This window comes from Ammospiza caudacuta, chromosome 12 (genome assembly GCF_027887145.1).
Source record: "Ammospiza caudacuta isolate bAmmCau1 chromosome 12, bAmmCau1.pri, whole genome shotgun sequence".
Lineage (NCBI taxonomy): Eukaryota > Metazoa > Chordata > Aves > Passeriformes > Passerellidae > Ammospiza > Ammospiza caudacuta.
Window position 1 is genome coordinate 12317883 of NC_080604.1, and position 23031 is coordinate 12340913.

The window sequence follows — 23031 nt, forward strand, 5'->3', positions numbered from 1 at the left end:
TTACAACTTCACAAGCATGAGTTTTGCATGGAAAAATTACATGTGTACATCATTAGCAAATGCAGGTCCTAACTCTACCACTTTGATTATTTCCTTTTAACTGCCTTGTTTCTGATGCCTTTTAAAAAGGAGCACAACAGTTTCTCACTATTTATTCAAGATCTTGAAGAAAAATTATTCCTGGTGGGTCTTGAGCTCCCCCCATTGACTTCTCACTAACTGCTAACATTCAGGCCTCATTCCAACACTGCCACAGTCCAGACAAGTTTTTCTGGGTGGGATGTTGAATTTTTATAACAATGAAGATGTGGTTGCCCTCTGCTGTGTGTATGCTTGCTGTATTTTAGTTGTACCACTGCTAACACAAGTTATTGCTGTGCCTGGCCCTTCCTGGAGAGTGCTGCTACTCAGCTGAAGAGCTTATTTTCCTTTTTCTTTCAATTTCTCCCTAAACTCTTCCCCTTTGCTCCCTGCCCAAAGCCTTGTGTGATCTGACACACTCTCCTCATCTCAGCCTGGAGCCCAGGGTTATTACACACTCTGGATTATGTTCACCATCAGCACTTCAATGAGCTGACTTAATGTACTTAATGGTGCCAGAATTTCTGAATGAGCCAGAAGACTTTTGATATCATTTGCCATGAACACTAATCCATAAAGTCTGAGCTTCAGGCCATCCACATGTCACCCAAAAGGCTGGCAAACAAATCAGGTTGTCAAGAGCCTCCAGCATGGCTCAGGCTCCACTGACTCTCCGTTGTTGGTGTTGACAAAGGGCGTAGCCATGCTCGTGGCTAAGGACTTTGGCTGTCTCCTGGCTTAAGACCAATTTCTACAGTAATGCAATGAGAGACACTTGTTATTTTTTTCTGAATTAACAACCAGCATCTCTTTTCTTTCTTCTACCCATGAAATACTTATGGCTTTGGGGAGATCTGGAGCTCCTTCCCCAAAACAGGAAATGCAGTTCTAAAATGCAGCACCCTTATTTGTCTCCTGATGCAGATAGGTGAAGTTCCCAGAAGACCAGTGAAGGCATTGGAATAATGCGGGAAAGACTGAGGCCACAGTTTAGGCCTTTTGTCACCTTCTTGGTCTTCAAGGTACATTCCCTACACTTTCTTATCTGTGTTATGCATTCTGGATACATAAAAGAGGGAGGGAGCAACTTCAGAGGATACCATTTCATAGACAGGTCCTCAATAGAATATAAAGATGAATGAGGTAGGTCATGCTCTTTCTTTTCCTGTCCTGTGACATGAGGCTGTGTCAGGGAACAAAGGGATATGGCTGGAGGGAACTCTCTGATTATTCTTTGCTGTTAAATTGACTGCTTTCAGCAGCATCAAGGCTAATGGATATCTCACTGCACACGAGGAAGAGGAGCAAGCCCAGGTGACAAATTAATTTGGTTTTAGATAAAAGAATGGCTAAAGATTTTCGCAGTTATGTTTAACACACTTCCCTGGTTCTTTTCTACGAGCCATTTGCTCTTTCCTCCAAATATCTTCTTGCAAACAACTTAATTTAGAAATGCTTCCAGCACCTGTTGTCTGCATGGACTTGTCTTTTGGAACATTTCCTTTGTGGCAAAAATTATCTTACTCATGGTTTTCAGAATGGTGTGTAGCTTTACTCTTTCAAATATGAGATCAGAGTTTTATAATGCCAAGAGCGCTCTAGTCCTATGCAAGAGCTGAGTAAATCATGCATATTCTATTCTATTCTATTCTATTCTATTCTATTCTATTCTATTCTATTCTATTCTATTCTATTCATAAACCTCCCCTACCACTTCTACCTGAATGCCTTCCCATAGCATACAATGCTGCATTATTAAGAATTATTTTATGTGGTTGGTTTAATCCTCAGACTAAGCTGAATAATGCCTAGGAGAGAACTGTCATAATGAGACAGTTTATATTACAGAAAGCAGGCCAGGGCCTTTCATGTGGAAGGTGGGGAAGCTCATCATCATCCTGAAAGCACTTTGTACAGCTGCTGACTGGCCTGCAGGGAGCCACAGTTCAAGCAAGCATGTTTAAACCTTTATTAAACAAGTCTTTTGCATTCCTATCCTTAAAACAGTTTCTGATCCTTTCCACAGGTCACTTGCCCCTTCTTCAAAATCTCTTCTTGCATACCACTTCATTTATGAATGTTATACTTCTGCTGTTTCAAATATTTTGACATAATCTCTTAGTGAGTGGAACGGTTGTCCAAAAAGCTGTAGGACTTCTTACATCTCTCCCCAGCACACCTGAAGAGTAAGATCCTGAGAGCTGAGTATGATCTGGTATTCTGTGGGAGAAAAAAGCCTCAGAACAGAAAACAGATTTAAGGCATCATCTGTTAATGATAATCACAGCCATTACTGGGGTACAGAGACAGGACACTAAAGTGGCAGTCCATTCACTAAATGGACATTCACTGAGCAATAATTTATTTCTTTTTCTCCAGAGTTCATTCCTTTCCTTTTCTGTCAACCACCTACAATGCCTGAAAACAAAGCTAAGCAAAAAGCTGCCATCAGAGTGCTGCCAGATTACCCCTTTGTTTTGCAAGTCAACATTGTCCCCCTCCTCCATTTTCCACAGAATCATATAATTACAAAATGGTTTAAGCTGGAAGACACCTTTAAAGACCACCTACTCCAACCCCCTGCAATGAGCAGGGATCCATCAGAGATCCATCCAGCCTGGACTGGAATGCTTTCAGAGATGGGGCATCTACCACTTTTCTGGGCAACCTGGCCCAATGCTTCACCACCCTCATTGTAAATAAATTCTTCCTTGTATCTAATCTGAATCTACCCTCCTTTAGTTTAAAACCATTACCCCATTCTTGCTCTAAGGCAACAGTGGTAATAACCAACAGCAAAGTGCACAGAGCAGAAAATAAACCCTCAAGTGACTTAATTTGTCTTGGACATTTATTCCTCATGGGACTTGGCACACTGCCATCAGTGTTGAGTACGCCAACAGAAAAAGATCTTTTGGATATTTATTCCTTTCTCAGACCCTTCTAGAGCTGATGGATGTTTATATTGAAGGAAACAGACCAAGTTTAATATGAAAACCTACCAACCTTCAGACAGTGGCACAAACCTTTGAGCTTAGGATATTAATTCCTGTACCAATAATAAAGGCAGCACTGTTTCTCACAAGGTAAAACAAGTCTGAGAAGGAGAGAGAACAATTAGCCAAACAAGCAGTTTTGTTTGGACTATGAACAAAGTACAGTGGGTAGTTCTGGCCCATGCATGTTATGTCAAACCTCAGTAGCTGCAGGTACTGTATCCACTTTCCTATATGGTGATACTGAAATAAAAGGCTGCAAAACGTAGCTTTGTTTTTCTCTGGGGGGAATGTAGAAAGTCTTAGTCTAGATCTCCTTCATTGCCAACATTCAAATAAATGCAATGTACATTTTTTTCAAGCTCACTGGGCAGTGAACATCGTAGGTACCCGTGATCCAAAAAGGAATTAAGCAAGTTAATTCAGTTGTCTCCCACCAGGCCCATTTTCATCGCTGGTGGCATTACAGCTATTATATGTGGCTATTTTTAGCATTAGTAAATAGCAGTAGGACTGGTCTGTGGCAGGTGTGGGAGGAGCAACGGACTTCATTACCTAGGTTGTTAAAAACTCCTTATTGAATCTTATGAAATCACTCCCTGCTTTCCTCATCTACAGAAAATAACTCCTGTCACTCAGAAGCTCTCAGGGTTTGATTTAGAGAAGCTCTTAGACATTAAACCGGGACAACCCCCTAGGATCGGTCACAGAAGCTGCCGCTGTAATGGGCACACATTCGGGGACATGACTGAGCTCTCGGGGCCTTGGCTCGCCACCGGCACTGCCCCAAGCCCAGGCAGGGCTCCTCCTGCCCCTGCCCTCACAGGGGCTCTTGCCGTGCCACCCTCCAGCCCGGGCAATCACCAGGCTTCGTGTGCATTGAGTAGTCCCGTCTCATCACAATGTATGCAATAAGCAGTACCAGATGCCTCAGCATGCCCTTACTTTAGACCTGCAATGTCTAAATGAAACTTTTTCTGCTCTCTTTGCTATTAATCCATTTTATTATAGGAGATGCTCCACTTGGACGCGTTCTCCTTCTTGTGCAGGAGATCTAAGGGGCAGGTGGAGGCCCATGGGGGAAGCAGCTTTTCCCCCACACTTCGCGCTAACTTAAAGGGCACCGAGGCAGGTCCAACCCGAGCCGTAGGCCGACCGCTCCTCCGACACCACCCCCTGCTCCGCTCGCGCTGCCCAGCACTATCCGCCCGGCCAGCCTCGGCCGGGCGGGCGCTGAGGCGGCACCACCCGGTCACCGGCCCCGCCCCGCGCCCCGCCCGGCACCGCCCGCCCGCCGGCCGCTCATGCGCGCTCGCGCCGGCCTCCTCTTGGCTCACTTCACGCCCCCTCTCAGAGGGGAGAGAGGCTTAAACAACGCAAGTTTGTTCTTCTCTACGTAGCCTTTAGGCAGACACTGACGCTTTCGCCTCTGGTATAAAAGACTTTTTTTATTATTTTACAACGATTCATAGTGCTTGTGGCTGAAATGCAGGGTGGAGAGCCCTCCCTGGCGTTTTGTCCCCCCCTCGCTCCCTCCGAATAGGTTGGCCCGCTCATCCTGCTGCCGGCTACGGAAGGGGCGGGCATGGCCGAGGGTCAGCGCGGCCGCCGCGGCGAAGGCGATCTTGCCGCCATGGCGCCGCCGCCGCCGGTCCAGACCCGGCTCCCGGACTGGGACGGGCTGAAGCTCCGCGTGCGGAACCTCATCGCCTCGCACCGCGTCATGATCTTCAGCAAGAGCTACTGCCCCTACTGCAACAAGGTGAGGCGGCGGCGGCCGTTGGAGCCCGCTCGGCGCGGTCCCCCGCGGGCCGTCCCTCGAGGCGGGCACGGGCAGACCTTGGCCCGAGGGCGCCCGCCGGGCCCGGGCAGGGCGCGGGGCTGAGGGAGGGCGGTGCGGGCGTGCGGCGGCACCTGCGGGCTCTGGGGCGTGTGGAAGTGGCGCTGTGTCCGTCCCGCTCCAGCACCACGTGCTGGAAAACCTCCTGCTACTCTAAATCAGGCGGAGTGGAGTTCGTGGTGGTTCTTTCGCTTTGCCACGGTGGGAGGTGGATGTGTGACGAGTTCTGCACAGTGTGCTTGTTCCTCAGCTCTAGAGCCGCTCGAAGCTCAGGCTGTGTTCCTTTCTCGCTGGAAATTTGGGTACCACGTTGGTGTTCCGCTTGGGCAAAGCTGCTCTCCACGGCAGGGATGAGTTAAGTTTTCTGCCCTTTCTAAATTTAAGGAAGGTTGACTCTGTAGCAAATGAATAAGTTCTAAATCCTGATCGCAGCCTGTGTTTAAAAGGAGAGAAAAGCACTCTTGGTTAATTGTGATATTTAGAGAAAAATACCTTTTTAGCCCTAATTATACACCAATGTACACTCATTAGGCTATAGATAATAAGCCAAACTCATTAAAAAACTCAAGGCCTTCATTAGAGTTTTATGATACCAATACACTGGTCATAGTCCACACAGGACCTGAGGGTTTGTAGGCCTTAGGTTTCTTGGATAGCTACAAAGAGTATTTTATGAAATTTTATTTGAACCTCACACTACCATATTCGATATGGCCATTGTGTAAGAACATGAGTGGAACTGTTGGATCAAGTCCTGGTGTTCCTCAGTACAACTGATAACCAGGAAAATACTCAGAAGCCTCACTCCCATTTCTGGGTTAGGTTTAGTTCTGGGAAGGGAAGAGATATTATGACCTCCTTGCAGAAAACTGAACTGAATATATCCTCACTTGCAACTTTTTTGAGGTTTTGGGAAAGGAAACTTCTGTGTTTGAGAGGATCAACCAAACCAGTGCCTTCTGTCTAAGAACTTTTTGGCAGATAGTAAATCAGAGTACGTAGCTCAAATCCTTCTTAGCAACTTACTCTAAGTTTCAGTAAATGAAGAGTTGGAGTCTTGCTTCTGTCTAGTCCAGTTGACAAAAGTGTTATCTTCTGCTGAGGAAAAATCTTTTCTTGAGGACTTCAGAGTTGCCCATTAAGAAATACCTAGTCATGCCTGTCGGTACTGCCCTGTGTGCTTTTATTGCTTGTGATTGTAAATGCTGATGCTCATGGCACTCAGTTCAGTGGGTTTGAGATCACATGATGGCACTGTAACTTTTTAAACCTTGTGCCTTTTTCCTTCATCTGTTTGTGGTGTTGCAGAGGCTCTAGACTAAGACAGACAAGAAGGGGAGAAAAGACTTGATTGTAGTCCAGTAATTAAATTCCAGATTTTTCTTTCCTGCATTTGTTCATAGCTTCTCCATTAGGCAGATTGCTTGCTTCAGGGAAGCAGTCAGATATGAGCAATGTTAGGAATTATCCTTATTGTTTTGCAAAGGGGAGGAATGAACACAGGGAGTAGGAGGACCCTTTGTCACGGCCCTTTCTAGGAGGGGTAGTTGAGAAATGCTGTGTGAATTTTTGTGAAGAAACAGGTCATAAATAGGGCTGGGGGGAAGAGGTGACTGCCCTGCTAGTCACATTTCCTTGGCTTATTTTCCTGCTTGGAACAGAACAGAAAGGTAATATAACAAAGAAAATGTGGAGAAGGGGTATAGATTGCAGACAGAGAATTAGAAGAAGAAAGTTTATGGAAGAAAGAAGCTACACGTGAGTGATTGATAAAACAGAGGAATATCTGTAACACTAAGGGTATTAACAATCCCTCTTATCAAAGACTTAGAAATTACTGAAAGGAATGGGAAAACAATGGCTAATGCAGGATTCTTGTTAGCTGATCAAGTCTATAGAATTAATGAAGTGAATGTAATTTGGAAGTGTAGTTACAGCTTGAGTACTTAGACTGTAATCACATAGTTCTGGGTTCTTAGTCAGATATGAATAGTGTGCATTGTATTATCTTTTACTGTGGATGGTTGTTAGCAGTGTGCTTTTGGTAGGATTAATAGAAAAAGATGTTTAGTGCTCATGGGCTGAAAGTACCTAATTTGAGGGTGGAAAGAATTCTCTCTTTCAAGTGGAGGTAGCCATGCTAGAAGGAAATTAAAATGGCACTTTTCTTTGGAAACACAACTGCAAATAAATTCCCTGAGTGAATTAGGTAGGTGATTGTATTCAGGTTAGCTAATAGCATGACTTGGCAATTGTGCTGTTGTTCTTCTGCAAATGCAATTTGTTGTTCAACTGCTTTAACAGGGCAGTGGTGGAGAGGGGGTGGTGGTAGAATTACTTCCTTGTCATAATTTAACTTGGCTGTTTCTTCAATTGCTTAGCATACAGAAAAGATAATAAGTAAGATAGAAATGCATAAAGAAAACACAGTTTTTTAGCATGAAAAAATGGCAAGGCTGAACACTGTGATATGTTGATACTTTAGGAGCAACAGTTGTGATTGCATAAAGTTACTGGTTATTTTAGTTATATTTTATGCAATTACAGATTACATTCTCAGTCCTCAGGGGGTTCTGGCCAATTTAGTTGTAACTATTATGGAGTGTTAGCTGATACTTGAAAAAGCAGACCTAGGACATGTCATTATTATTTTATGATAGAAAGCTTATCTCAAACCTGCTTAGCTTCCCTAGTGACAGAAAGCATCTGTGGGAAGCATTTCCTAAAGCTAGACTAATTTCTTGATTTCAGAGGAATTATCTATTGTTTAATAATACTTGGAAGTGTTTCTAGTCCATCACTTCTTGTGAAAACTGAAAGGGTTTAGTAGGTAACTGAGGCCATTGCATTGGTGAAAAGGGAAGTAAATGGCTGTATCAGTGACTTCAGCCTTGTATCCCACCCCAGACATTTGAAGAAATGACAGTTTTGTCTTTGGGCTGTAAGTAAGACTATCTCCCAGTGCACTGCTGAAGTTTCCAGTGGGGTGTGTGTGACACAGGAATTTCTTGACCTGAGTTGGTATTAGTTTTATTGAGTTCAAAGTTTTCAGTTGATTTTCTTTATTAATTAGTTGGTCTAATAACTCCTTTAATCTCATTTTAATTTTGGCTTTTACAATGCCAGATAGCAGTGAGTTTTCTTGTTGTGTTCCCCAGGGAGATTTACTTCCTTTTCATTTCAAAGTTGTTTTCTGGTAAATGCAGTTATTGCTGAGTACTCCAGTGAGTATTTCTGAGAAATCATTTCCTGTTCAGCTTATCTTGATATTAGTCATGATTAGTGTGTTATCTTTCTACTCCTCCTAATCATTTCCTTCTCCAAACCAAAGTCATCTATTATCTCTTGCCTGCATTGAAGATTTTATAACTGCTCATGTGCTTGCTATGATCCTTCCTTCAGTTTCATTAGCACAACACAAGTATGATTTGTTTGTAAGTGTAAAGTGCAATAGTTGCCTCTAATTAGGATGCTAGCATTTGTCTGATTTTTTTCTCTCTACTGAGTACCTTCAGTAGAGAATAAAGGTGGTCTAAATGCCTTAAATCTGTCCTTTCTTGAGTGTAATCTTCCTTGGTTTAGTAATGTTCTGTCCTGTCCTCCTTCCTGCCAGCTGCTGTTGCAATGTTTTGGCAGAGTTTTTTAAAAAAGAAAACAAAAACCAGTGAACGCTTGCCTGTTACTCCACTGCTTTGCTGCAAACTAAACCAGCAACCAAGCAGCGAATTTTCTAATTTGCCTCTGCATTCTTAACACTTCTTAGTAGCAATCACTTTAGCTTTGCTTTTTGGTTCTTGCTTGGCATTTACTTTGGGATTGGTAACAGAAGATGCAGAACAGGAGGTCTGGAGTGGTTCCACTGCTGTTTCCCTTTCATTCTGCCTGTAGCTGTAATCATTCCAGGAGGCAAGCCTGAAGGTAATGGTGAGCTTAGGACAAGAAATTTCAAGGGTCATCTAGATGGTTAGAGGGCTGGAGTATCACACACACTGAATGTGGGAAGGAGGAGCTCAGTTTGTTGAACTTTGGTAAGGCTGACTGGGAGTTTTAGTTGCTGCCTTTTGCTGACAGGTGGGAAGGCAATCAGAGTGTTATTCAAGTTGCAGAGTGAAAGAAGAATCAACAAACATAAGTTGCTATGGCAGACACTCCAGTGGGATAAAATGGAAGTTCTTTACTCTGAGGATGGTCAAATGTTGAGCAGGTCAGGGAAGTTCTGGTGTCTTTGTCCTTGTGGATGTTCCAAGCGAGAGGACAGTGCTTGAGCAATGTCATCAGCCTTCACATTTGGCTCTGCTTTGAGCAGGGAGTTCATGCAGGTGGCCTGAAAAGGTCCCTTAGAACCTCCACTATTCTAAAACTGTAGAACCAATATAATCAGCTACAGAAGCAAAGCTTTTTTTTTTTTTTGAATGTTACAGTTGATATATGATGTGCTAAGGAACTTAATTTGTAGTTGGTACAGAATACAAAATCTTCTTGTTTGCCTGCATAAAGCTGAAACTTAATCAGGAAACACTGGAATACTCAGTATTCAGTATAGTAACAGTGTGAGTCACAGCAATATTAAAAACATTTTATTCCCTGTGTGTTAGACATCTTTAAACTTACTAGATGGGCCTCAGTATACTCTTGATGAAGCTCTGTCCATAAATTTGAGATTCCTCAGAAAGCTGATTTTAAAATGTTCAGACTCCATGCTGGCAAGTGGGTCCATCCCATAGACATTCAGGGATTCTTGCTAGAGCTGTTTTCACATGCCAGCATCACAAAAAATGTTATTGTAGAAATCTTGTTTCTAAAAGGTTGCCTGATTTGAATCAGATAATGATACATTTTGCCCATCCAGAACTGAGGTAAAAAAACCACCCAGCTGAGTGCTGAGTACTCAGTATTTTTTTTAATTTCCTTGATAGCATTTTGTTTTGCTTATTATTTTTTTTTTTTTTTCCTTAGTATTACCAAGGAATCTTGCTGCTGCTTTATCTCTCTTCTTTGTTTTTTTTATATGGCAGTCACTTCCATGGCTTTTGGTATGTAACAGGTGGAGAAGTCAGCAGCTAAGCAAATTGTATCTAGAAGCTTTTTCTTAAGGTGATGGGAGGTAAAATGCTCTGGCTTTAAGTGAGGAACACACAGAACACAGAACCAAGGTACCAAAGCTGTGTGGAGCCCCAGAGCTGAGGAACTGAGCCTTCCAGGTGTCCTGTGTGTGCCCAGCAGGGATGTTGTACCCTGAGCTGAGGAGCCTCTGCGCTGCCATGGTGTCTGTTTCTCTTGCAGGTGAAGGAGCTCTTCCACTCCCTGCATGTGGAATACTATGCTCTGGAGCTGGATATAACTGGTGAGTAGGAGAAAAACAATGTATCACAATATGCTGCTGCTTAATGTAACTAAAAATGAGGGATTCTTTAAGCTGCATGATTCCTTAAGCTGTCTTGAGCTAATTGGGGGACATGTGAAACAAGTAAAATACATTTTAATAAATGCAGAGATAAAGGCAATTAGGCTTCAATGTGGTTTTTATACAGGATGTGTTTTTAATATAACTGAAGGCTTTGACTGTAAAAACCATCAGGTGATAGAGAATGTGAGATCTGATTTTTCTCCAAGGAGCTATGGCTTCTGGGGAATAAGTCTAATTTTTTTTCTACTCCTGGTTCTCTTGTGGCTTCAGATGAATTGTTAATGTTTGACTTGGTATGTTGGTGACCTTCTTTGGGAAGAGTGCTGAGTCACTGGAAGGAAGGGCAAATTCCAGTAACTTGGCTGCTGCTAGTTTCAAGTTGTTTTTTTTCCTTAAAGCCCAAGCTGCTTTAGTTTTAGGACATGGGCAGTGCCTTATGTGTACACAGACATAATGCACTTAGCTTTTAATGTAGTTTTAGGAACAAATAGTTTCTTATATGGTTTTTACTGAGCTCTTAAATGCACATTTGGTAAACTGTTGAGTGTTTATTCTTTTTTTCTGCACAAAACTTAAATTTCCAATGTTTTTTTTAAAGTTCTAGTGCCTTTTTGAAGTTTTTACTTTTGCCAAAGCAATATTTGGGAGAAATGTAGCTATTTATTCATCTCTTCTTAGTTACTTTTGCTTCTTATTCAAGTTGTCATACTGTGAATTAATTATAGCCCAAGATATGTAAAGTACAATGCACAGCTTTTTTTTTCCTGGAATTACTTCTAATTAATAATATATTTCCCTTGCAGTTGCTCTGATTACTGATACTTAGTAGATACAATCTTGGAATAAAAAGATTTTAGAGTGATTACTGTAAATCCCCATTCCCCCATTTACTGCTGAGAGGTCTAAATTGAGCCTGTGTGTAGGTGCTGATGATTCAGATGGCAGGTGAGGTCAGGCAATGATAATTTTAGAACTAGAAAGTTTCTGACAGTGTGGTGGGTAGAAAAAGGAGGAAGGTAGCTTTAGGGTAAGTAGAAAAGCATGTTCATACTTCCCTTACCCATTGTCTCATAATACAAAGCTGCTGGGCAGAATTATGTTCCTGTGCACAGAACATACTCCAAAACAAGAAGTTCTCATGATAGAAAAGGTGTCCGTGTGATCTTCTGTGATAGTTGGAAAAGAATTTTTTTGTAGTGAACACTGTAGTGTGTAGCAACAAATGTGACACTGTAAGAGATAAAAATCCTTGAAATAGAAAAGCTAAATTCTTACTACTTCAGCTTTACTCCATGCTGTAGAACTGTGGCTTGAAATATCAATTTAATTTTTGTATTTAAGCCTGCTCCTTTGAGAAGTAGTTTCTGAAGACTTGCTTATGTCCAGGAAACCTGCAAGTGGAATGTTTATAATGAAATTATAAACATTTTTCTTGGCAGGCCTACAGTGTTCACAGTCCAAACCTTTAATACTTCAGGTTGTTCTAAAACCTCTGTTCCTGAAATCTGTTTATAATGTACATATTTCTTTTATTCTTAGATGATGGAGCCAGTATTCAGCAAGTATTGGCAGAGCTGACGAACCAGAGGACAGTCCCTAATGTGTTTGTGAATGGAACTCACATTGGTGGCTGTGATGCAACATACCAGGTAACCTGGCTTTAGAAACCAGCTGGAAGTGGACAAGACTGAGGGAATTTGCAGTTTGGTTGTAGCTGAATGTTGTGTGACACAGCAGCCTGGGTGACGTCACTCAGAGCAGGCAGTGTTATCAGTTGTTTGCTCAGAAACATGTGTGCTAATTTGATTATTTATTTCTTTTTCTCTCCCAGGCTTATAAGGATGGATCACTGCAGAAACTCCTTGGGGATAACCAAACCATTACAGAACCCTATGAATATGATCTCATTATTATTGGTGGTGGCTCAGGTGGACTTGCATGTTCTAAGGTAGGATGTGAAAATGACATTAGAGAACAGGTGGTATGTAAAACTTATTCAAAAGTTACTCACTATTAATTATGTTGGTATAAAACAGTGTATATTTTGATGAGTATTACTGTTCAACTTGTTAATTAATGAACCAATAGTGGTCTAGTAATGTGCTTACTTAGGGGATAAAGGGACCAGTTTGTTGCCAATGTCTATTCAGCTCTTGATCCTAATTATAGGTTTTAGTTTTCTGGCTGAGGGTGGAACCAAATGTTTTTTAACTATCTCTTCTGCATGTGTAATACACAGGTGCTTCCAAACAGTAATCTAGAAAACTTAAGGGCTGCTGTTGAAGCCTTTTGACAGTTTAGGATTCAGTATCACCAGTCATTTAAAATTAAATGCTTCCAGCAGTCCCCTTCAAGGAGCTGCCTCACTCTTTAGTTCCCTTTTCAGGTGCTTTCTCAGAAGATTGTGTAGCTCTTACACAATTAGCTTTTGTTCAGAGTGCCTCAGGACCTAAGGTCCAGATTCAGTTTGCTCTGCTACCCAAGGGATTTGGACACACACTCCCATCTCAGCCAGGTCCTAAACTGTCAGTTTATGTCTTGACAATTGCTGAGCTATACGGCCAAACATGCAGCCTTCATTAGAAAATACAAAGCAGGCAGGAGGAGCTGACAATGGAATTCTTCAGTTGGCCAATTGTGTATTTTCAGAATGTTCAGATCTTTCCTCACAGAACCTTCTGGGACATCAGTTGTAAACTTTGTGCTAATTGCCAAATTGTTCAGAGTAGTATTGAAAATATAAGCCACCCAGCTAAACCTTGTTTGAGGCAGGATTGCAGTTCTTAAATAGATTTGAGCCACCTAGAGATTTAAGTGCTTGAAAAATCAAACAATGTCTACCTGCTAATTTCTTCGATAGAGGAATAGGCATATTCAGGTTGGAGTGGACATGAGAAGAATATCTCATATAAGCTCCTGGCTCCAAGCAAGATCCAATATGAAGTCACACAGGATTGTGCAGGGACTCATCCATTTGAAATAAGCCAGGGTGGAGATGGGAAGCCTTTCTGGGAAACCTGTTTGATTGTCCTCATGATGTGAAAGTTCCTTATATCCAGTCTGAGTCTCTTGTTTCATCTTAAAGCCATTGTCTGTTGTCCCTTTGCTACTTGGCCACTGTGAAGAGCCTGGCACAGTCATCTTAATGTACTTCTCATAGGCACTGGAAAGTTGCTCTGGTGTCCCCTCCAAATTCAGTTGTTCTCCAGGGTAAATGTGTCCAATTCCCTTGGCCTCCTATAGTGGGTGTGCTCCAGCCCCTTGAACATCATGGTGGTGCTGCATTGAAATGTCTCCAGTGTGTCACCTTCTGTTCCATGCATGAGCATGCCAAGTCAGTTCTGTCCTGAATGGAAAGCAGAGCTAACAGCATAAATATTTCTTTAGGTGAGGTAGAAGAGAGCCCATCTCATACCTTTTTCATATCATGGCTTTTGACAGCATAGGATGATCTTGATGCAGCATTGAACATGCAAATAGCCATTCAAAGTTTAAAGTCAGTTCTTGAGGGATTTCAGTTTTTGTCTAGGGAAGGAGACAGAAGAGCCATGTATGTTAATGTCTAACTGGTGAAGGTAGTAAAGAAGCCTTTTATTAGTGCTAAATGTATTATGACTATAAATGAATGGACAGGCTTGCTTTGTTCAGTAATGATGACTGGTCTTCTCCATTTTTTATAGGAAGCTGCTGCCTTGGGAAAGAAAGTAATGGTATTAGATTATGTTGTTCCAACACCTCTTGGAACCACATGGGGTAAGCTTTTTTTAATCTTGTGTTTGATGATGTTTGAGTACCAGTGATACATACTGAGATGTTACATATTATGGATTTGTGTTCTTAGGAATTGAGGGTAATTCTTACCTCAATTCTAATTGAGGAATTGAGGGTACACAGATAACAAGAGTTATTTGCCTGGCATGCCTGCTGCTTTTCTGGATGGTTATTTCTGCTTTGGGCATTGCTATTCTCTGTTCCCTGTCAAAAGTTTTTCTAGCTTTGATCACTTTCAAACCATGTGTGGGTAGTGTGTGCGTGCATGTTCACATTCTAATGTTTGTGGGGATATTTTGCCTTTTAGTTCATCCAGTTCCATATGGTAGACAACTGATAGGCTCCCTTTAGAACAGTGACTCCTTGGCTATGTATGTCTCACATTTTCCTAATTAAGGACAGCTGCTGACTGACCTCATTAGTGATACTGGCAGCTGAGAATGAGTAAGAAACTTTGGTGAAACTTCTTTTGAGTCAAGGAATGAATGTACTCTTGTAGAGAGTATTTCAAACACAGGCATATTTAAATACCAAATAATAGATCATACTAAATTGTAGAAACTCTGGACTTTTTGTCTGGCTTACTTGGCAGCCTGACTAAAATCTGAAACCTTGTGGAGTAAGTAACCAAGCTCTGTGTTTGATATGCTATACCTGTCTGGGGCCAGTGAGCCTAGTAACATCTTAAACTGAATACAAACTTAATGTGTTTATTGTATTCTAAAATGTCCCTTGCAACAGAAGTTTCATGTTACTTGTGTGACTATACAAACCTCCCTGAGGTGAGTGATATAGTGAATATACAAAGTATGTGCTAGGGAAAGCATAAATCCCATTCATGGAAGCAATAATGTGATTCTTTCCATCTTAGGACTTGGTGGCACGTGTGTAAATGTAGGTTGCATTCCCAAGAAGCTGATGCATCAAGCAGCACTTCTGGGTCAGGCACTCCAAGATTCAAGGAAGTTTGGGTGGCAGTATGAAGAACAAGGTTGGTAAGAACACAGAGGGAAGCCCAAGACTGTACAGATGAGATGCTGAGCTCAAGACTGTTCTTTTACTTAATAAATTAGAGGCAGAGTTTAGTACTTTGCTTAGGTGAAGCAGGTGTCCTCCTTCTTCAGTCATAGAAATCTTTGGGGTTGAAAGATAATTGTGTTTTGTTCCCTGTATTAACTGAAATAAATGACAGAATTTCTAGAATGGGCTTAGTTCAGATAGTAACAAGTCACATAAATATTAACATAATAGAACAAGACCTTAATATGTATCATCATTACTGATAATGATGTTTTCTTAGCATGATGTACAATTAATAAGTTAAATTTTTCTTAAGGGCCACATTGCACTTTTATTTTCTTAAATACTAAATTAATGTCTTGTTTCAGTTAAACACAACTGGGAGACCATGGTAGAAGCAGTTCAGAACTACATTGGTTCTCTAAACTGGGGCTATCGAGTGTCTTTGAGAGAGAAGTCTGTGACATACCTCAATTCTTATGGAGAATTTGTGGAACCACACAAAATCAAGGTATACTCTGCATTTAAAATACTTAGTTAGGAGGGAAACTGCCTTGCAAAATTCAACACCAAAAAGGCTTCATCTTAACGTTGCCAAGTTAGGTCAACTGAAGTTAATAACTAATTTGTGAAGTTACTGATTAAGATAATTATTGTGCTTTAGTACCTGCCACAGTGTTTGCAGACCTAGTTCTGTAAGAGTGATGTGGGTATGTGTAAACCCGTGTCTTATAAGAATAAAGGAAAGTGGTCCAGTTTGTTCATACTGATTTCAGCAGCCTGAGTGAGAAGGGGGGAAAAGAAAGGAAACTCCAGCTGTGTGATTTTGCAACTTGGAAAATCCTCATACTAAAGCATAAAAACTATTGAAATTAAATTTAGATTAAGTGCTTGCATAAGAGCTCTGCTAGAACCTTGTGCTGTATCAGCATACAAATTAAAGTGTCAGTCTGGCAAGACAAAGCTTGTTCTGCCAATCTTGCTATAGGTGAGCATACTGAAGCAAGGTTAACCTAGAAGTGCATATTGAAGGCAACTGTTGCACTCAGTGGATGTAATTGTCTGTTTGCAATATCAAGGCTGAACTACTTGTGTTTTAAACCAAGAACTCAGCACTGAAAGATAATAGTAAATTCAATTTACCTTGTGTACCACCTGTTCAAGTGTCCAAGCCACTTAAGTGTCCTTAATCAATAAATGAAGTAGAACAGAGAGACTTCCCAGCAGGAGGCTGGACTAGATGACCTCCTGAGATCACTTCCAACCTGAATTACCTGTTGACTCAATGGGGAAAATGTTTCCCTTCATCTGTGATGGAAAAACTAACAAAGAGCAAGAATGAAAGCCAGATTCTGGGAGAGATGCACTGGCAAGATGGAATTTCCAAAGACCAAGAGTCTCAAATTAGAGTTCAAATTAGTTGGAATTCATGCAAGGTTGGGTCTTAGGCCCTCTGAACTGAAATAATGTAACTAGTTACCTTTTTTTTTTTTAATTACTTTTTATTTACATTAGCTGAAGGACTAATTCATGTTATGCTGTCCCTCTCATTACATTGGCCTTTTATTGTGGGGATAAAGGGGTTGTCTTTAATTTGTTGTGGCTTTTTATAACTCGGAAGTCAAGTTCTCATGAGTAATCCCATCTAACTTAGCAGTTAAAATAGGCAGGATTCAAAGAGTAAATGATTTTAAGTGCTCTAATGGAAGAAAAGCCTGATAGTCAGTTGTTTAAACCTGTTGTTCTTCAGTGACCTGTGTGGTATCTCTAAATGCATTTATTCTTGTTTCAAACTGCTTATTCTTGATTTTTGAACATATCTACAATAATTAAGGAAAGGATTACATAATTTTTATCTTAAAGCATATGAAAACGTCAGTCTTAACTGTGTCTTCATCAACAGGCAACTAACAGAAAGGGACAAGTAACCTATCACACAGCAGAAACTTTTGTGCTGGCTACAGGAGAAAGGCCAAGATACCTGGGTATCCCTGGAGATAAAGAATTCTGCATTACAAGGTGAGATGAAAAGGCACAGAAGACTGAACTTGTCTGCTCTGGTGTTTGCCAAGTCAGACAAGCTTGTGTTGGAAGGACCTTATAACTTAGGCTTCTTCTCTTTTCAGTGATGACCTCTTCTCCCTGCCTTACTGCCCTGGCAAGACTCTGGTTGTGGGTGCTTCCTACGTGGCTCTGGAGTGTGCAGGGTTTCTGGCTGGCCTGGGGCTGGATGTCACTGTGATGGTCCGTTCCATTCTTCTGCGGGGCTTCGACCAGGAAATGGCAGAGAAGGTCGGAGCCTACATGGAAACACACGGCGTGAAGTTCATCAAGAAGTTTGTACCTGTTCAGGCAAGTGCTTTCTTCTCTTAACACATCATTGCTTTGAACAGCACATGTAAAATGCAGGTGTTGTCTGGGAAGGCTTTGGCTCTGTGCACAAATAAATGTTTTATGAGACTGAGCTTTTTTTAACTGCTTAATGATAGATTAGTAGGCTTGAATGACAATGGAAGTGAGCTCTGCTGCTTCAGGTCATTCTAAGCTTACAAAAATTTGCACAGGTTGAGCAGCTGGAGCAAGGAATGCCAGGAAGACTGAAAGTGACAGCAAAGTCTACTGAAGGATCGGAAACCCTTGAAGAAGAATATAACACAGTAAGCATGTCTGGATTTGAAATAAATGGCTATTGATGCACATGAATAGTATTCAAATACTTTTTCTTGAACAACTTGAAGGGAACTCCTCCTTAAAAAGTTGTTCATGTAATTTACTGGCAGAAAAAAAAAGTGGAAATTCACTATTTGTCTTTAGTTGAACCCTGTCAGCCTGGAGTTTAGTTCATATAAACAGTGTTGTTGCTTCTGGTTCTATTGTGGCTTTTCTGCTTGTTACATCTCTAAAACAAGTTGTACCTGGAAGAGAGTTATGGGTGGCTCCTTCAAATTTTGAAAAAAACAGTGTGGAAGGCATTTTATTTATATGCTTCAGTTTTTTCACTGAAAAACTAAAGGAAATCGTATGTTATACTTCTCTTGTGTGAAGTGTTTGCATTTAATTTTGGGGTTTTTTAGGTTTTGCTAGCCATTGGTCGTGATGCCTGTACCAGGAATATTGGGCTGCAGACAATTGGTGTCAAAATCAATGAGAAGTGAGTATTGCTGAACTCCCTAAAACCGCTAAATGCAAGGATTTTTTTTACCTCTGTAAAAGTAGTTTATGATACTGATGGTCTTTTAATTCCCACTGTTATATATGACAATTATGTAAACCTTTGCAAACTTTTTTGTTCTTAATTTGAGTACAGTTGTCCATTAACTTAATTTCTTCAGTATGTGCTTTGTAAAATAACTATTCTGAGTGAATATGTACTAGTTGGTCATTGTGCTGATAGCACAGAGCTCTGTAATAATCAGGTGAAAGACTGAGAGTCCAAAGATGTCTGAGTAGCTTAACTGCCATCAGCCAGGCACTGTTGTTCATGTCTGAACTGGCCCACTGAATACAGACTTCAGCAGTGTGTCAGAGTTGGAGGTGATTGATGCTCTGAAGAGTTTGCAGTTAAAGTAAAAAGGCATAAAGATATTTAATGAAATGAGCTCAGTAGTTAGAGTAAGTTTCTCCCCTGTTTTTTTATAGAGATCTGAGAAAAGTTGTAATGCTAAATTCTGTGGTCTTCTGTTTGTTTTAAAGGAATGGGAAAGTCCCTGTAAATGATGAAGAACAAACCAATGTGCCTCATGTTTATGCAATTGGGGATATCTTGGAAGGAAAGCTTGAACTTACTCCGGTTGCCATTCAGGCAGGGAGACTGCTGGCCCAAAGGCTGTATGGAGGCAGTTCCAAAAAGGTAAAGCTATAAGCAGACAACTTCAATTTATTTCTCAATAAGATGCTTTTTCCCTCAAAACTGCAGTAACATGAGTTAATTTATCCACTTATCTGTTGGCTCTGCAAGTATTTTGTTAAAAAGAAGAAAAGTTCTTCTATAACTTTTTCTGCTGTGTAGTGTATAGAACTTGCATAGTCTAAATATGATTTTTTTTATTTTTAGTGTGACTATATCAACGTACCAACAACAGTGTTTACCCCTTTAGAGTATGGCAGCTGTGGGTATCCTGAACAAAAAGCCATAGATGAATATGGAGAGCAAAACTTGGAGGTAAGAACACCCAAGAGTCAATTAACTTGTAGCTTGAGGGTGTTTTTCTTGGGCCTTGCTGCTTTAGTCTCAAGGCATAGATTTACAAGATTAGAAGTTTAGACAGGTAGAACTGTTGTGGCTTTGTTTTCATCTGGCCAGCAAGGTACTGGACTCACAGAAACCTGGACTGGACTTAATACCATTAGAATTGTGCATAACTATTTGCAGGTGGCTGAGAGAAGCATTTGACCTCAGGAGGCCAGACTTGGGTTGCAGAGCTGTAGGAGTGGTTTTTGTTGTCAGGAATTGAAGGCTTTTATTGCTGAAGTGTACCAAACTCCTGGGATGAACTATTTTCTGCTGGCTCACTGTACTTGACTTGTGAATTTATTTTTTGCTGACCTTAACATATGCCTATAGGAGTATTGGGGATAACTTCCCCATTTTATGGTAATTTCTGGTTTCTGCACATCTCTAAGGAGTTATGAAGAAGCTGCTTTTGCATGCCTTTTGTTTAATTCCTTATATCTGTCAAAATCACTTGACATTATTGAGCTTCTGCTGTTACTGTTTTTCATAGTAGGTTTAAACTTACAGTAACTGGATATTTTGTACTTCTCTTTCTGAAAGTTTGACTTGCAACTACTGTACAATGTAGCTGTTTTTATCAAGTATTTAAGTCAGAGCTACATGGTTTGAATCAAGTCTTCCTCTGCTGAGTTTTGGAGTATGGACTCTGTGGGCTGAGTGGAAAAAAATTACTTATCTCATTTGTTATAGACAAGAATATAGTGGGTTAAATGTCAAACCACCAATTTATAAGGATACTTAAAATTAGAATTGTGCCTGACTGAATCAATGACATTCTAATGCTCTTTTTCTTGTTTTTCTCCCAGGTTTATCACACTTTGTTCTGGCCACTTGAATGGACAGTGCCAGGCAGAGATAACAATACCTGTTATGCAAAGGTTATCTGCAATAAACAGGACAATGTAAGTAGCAGGATGGATATGCTGAGGGTATTCTTGAAGTGGAAAGGACTGCAGAACTACTTTATTTGAAGAAGTTCATTTTTTCTTAAAGACTCTGCTATTGACCTGCTTGTGTAACATTTTTACTGTAGTGGGAGTTACACACTAGAGCTTCTGTTGAACTTTGCCTGGTACTGACTCATATTTTTCTCTCATCTGCTCTTCAGAATCGTGTGATAGGACTGCATGTTCTTGGACCCAATGCTGGTGAAGTTACCCAAGGTTTCGCTGCTGCAATTAAATGTGGTCTCACCAAAGAATTACTTGATGAAACAATTGGTATCCATCCTACTTGTGCAGAGGTGAGAAAGGGGGAAGGCACAGCCTGATTTAAAACCTGCTCTTGAAGACAGTTTTACCAAGAGATCAGTAGCCATGTGGATAATGCAGGCAACAGTAAATAAGCTCTTGTTTTTTTCTCTTACAGGTGTTCACTACAATGGATATTACCAAATCTTCTGGCCAGGACATCACTCAGAAGGGCTGCTGAGGTTAAACCTGCTGTTTTACTTGTTTCCATGTTGTGCATTCTCAGTCCTGTGGAAGCTCTAATACATCCAACTGCTTTGCAGCAGTGCCACTGTGGGTGCTGCAGCTGGGAGTGGTGCCTTGGAGAGGCTTCCTCAGCACGAGGTGTGTTGCACATGGAGCAGTAAAGCAGCAGAGAAATCTCAGACTGTGAATCCTGACTTTGCCTGGATTAGCACTGTGGTGCTTTCTTGACGTTGTTGCTCTAAATCTTCTTGGGAGGTGAGCTACGACTGATGACTGCCAGGCAAGGCTGGGAGCTTCCTCTCTAGTCAGATGACTGAACTCCTCCTGAAGGAAATTCTTAAATTGCACAAATTAAAGCTAATGCTTCTAGTTCCAGTGTCTTGTACAAATGCTTGAAATAGATGACAAATACATAATTGAGTGATTCTTGCCAACAGTTTTCAGTTGACTGATTTATCTTTTTGATGCATTTTGTTATACTTAATTGTATGTTCAGTTGAGACAAGATGGCATAAATAGGATGCAGTGTTGAGCAGTGCAGTTCAAGCACTAGTCTCCCACCCCAACCAGTCAAACTTCAGAGTAAGTAACTGAAGGACACCACTGTTGTTCACATTCACAATTTTTTGACCTCAGGTGACATCATGTCTTCAAAATAAAAATTTGATTTGTAGGTGTCTTGTGTGTCAAGGCTAAAGAGTGTAAGTGCAAGGCCATGTCAGTTTGCTTAAATCTGGTTTCAGCTCTGTAATTCAAAATCTCACAGAACCCAGAATTCTATCTGTGCTGTTATGTGGAATGCTGAAGTCCTGGAGAAGCAGACTCTGTCCCACTGACACAGCAGGTGCCTGCCCATGGAGGCAGAAGGTGTTGTAGAGAGCTGCTCTGATTGATGTGGCAGCCCAGGGCAATGACCTGCTGTGCTTTGTGTAATGTTGTGTGCTGTCAGTACTTTGAAGCTCTCTTCCACCCCTAGCATTCTGTCCTGGGGGAATTGTGCTTGAATCTGGCTCTTAGTTTTGTCCAAAGAGCTGTTTTGAGACTGTTCTGAACATTGTATGATAGTAACCAGTTTTTACTATTTAATCTGTGATCTACCGTGGCATTTGAAGTTCAATAAACAATGCATACAACACTGGTGTCTGACTTCATGATTTCTGTTGCCTGAGATTTTACTGGGCTTGAGTTATGTTGTGTATCCCATACAGTACTAAAACCCCTGTGGATTTGTGCATATTGTAATCTTTTAAATGGAGAAACAAGTTGTCTTGTCTCCCCTGGGGGCTTGCTCAGGATATCAGATGTGCTTCTGTTTGGGTATACAGAATTGAATTTAGGTGAGTTCAAACTTGAAAGATCAGTTTTATACCATTTCTCTATATTCCAGAAGATTTGAATACCTTGTATTGTTTAACTGCAACACAGCTCAAAGATGCTCAGTAAAATCTAGGTAGTGTTAGCAGCAAATTTTGCTGGTGTTCAAGTTTAGTAACTCTTGGAGACTTTGGGCAAAACCCAGTCTCAGTAGCACTGCAAAATACTTGACAGGGGAGATGCTTGCTGAGCTGCAGGGGCTGCTTTGCTGCAGAGGAGTCACTTCTGGTCCAGTAGAAATGATGACAAACTGACTGGGAATAGCAAAGTTTACCTGGTGTAGCCCTGCTGGAGAGGAAGTGAAGGAGGAAGCCAAGCCAATGAGTGCTAATTCCTGAATTTGCTATTAGTGAGCACTAATTGAGTTTTATTTCAGATTAAGATTTGATTTGCAGGTTCATGTTAATTGATCAATAATTACCACTTGCATATCTGTAACAGTGTCCTAATTGCAGATGTTCCCTTTGTCATGCTTGCCCCAGCTGTCAGCTCTAGGTGATACACAGCTGGTGGCATCAGGAACTTTTACAGAGTTACCCTTTAAAGCTTTCAACTCTCCTGGTAAAATACACAGTAAGTAGCTTATAGCTGGAGGAAGTGAACATGTCACTTGTGTTTCAGTAGGCTCACGTGTAAAATAAAATGTGCTGTGACACCAAGCCATGGATCAAAGCCAAAATGTTATGGTGGACAGAAGGTGTTAGAGAAGAAGGTGAGATCTGAGAAGTGGGACTTGTAGCAACAAAATAATACCCTGAATTTGGGTAATAAGGACACTCCAGCAGTGGCATTAATGGCAAATTGGTGTTTACATTTCTGTTGTCATAAATATTGTTGAACAAACCCTGAAGAGGTGTTCTGTGTTCTTAAAA

The 23031-nt window shown here is 41.0% G+C and overlaps 1 protein-coding gene across 2 annotated transcripts; it reads left to right on the plus strand.

The window, feature by feature from the left end:
- The first annotated feature begins 4484 nt into the window (after positions 1-4484).
- TXNRD3 (thioredoxin reductase 3) lies at positions 4485-21920 on the plus strand. Of its 2 annotated transcripts, none has more exons than XM_058812693.1 (16): positions 4485-4839; positions 10201-10261; positions 11864-11973; positions 12156-12272; positions 14005-14077; positions 14967-15086; positions 15484-15626; positions 17019-17134; positions 17242-17467; positions 17680-17772; positions 18190-18266; positions 18809-18965; positions 19170-19277; positions 20156-20251; positions 20458-20592; positions 20718-21920. In XM_058812693.1, exons 1-16 carry the CDS (start codon positions 4663-4665, stop codon positions 20778-20780), a joined length of 1872 nt encoding a protein of 623 aa, XP_058668676.1. In that variant the 5' UTR covers positions 4485-4662; the 3' UTR covers positions 20781-21920. The 2 variants fall into 2 exon arrangements, with proteins under 2 accessions (XP_058668676.1, XP_058668677.1); XM_058812694.1 differs by lacking the exon at positions 4485-4839 and adding an exon at positions 8249-8835.
- The last annotated feature ends 1111 nt before the right edge of the window (positions 21921-23031 follow it).

Excerpts from the sequence above, each read along its gene's own strand:
- TXNRD3 (XM_058812693.1), top strand. The coding sequence starts at position 4,663 with ATGGCCGAGGGTCAGCGCGGCCGCCGCGGCGAAGGCGATCTTGCCGCC. Across the intron at positions 15,627-17,018 it reads TGGAACCACACAAAATCAAG|GCAACTAACAGAAAGGGACA; the intron begins GTATACTCTGCA and ends CTTCATCAACAG. Across the intron at positions 17,773-18,189 it reads TTGAAGAAGAATATAACACA|GTTTTGCTAGCCATTGGTCG; the intron begins GTAAGCATGTCT and ends GGGGTTTTTTAG.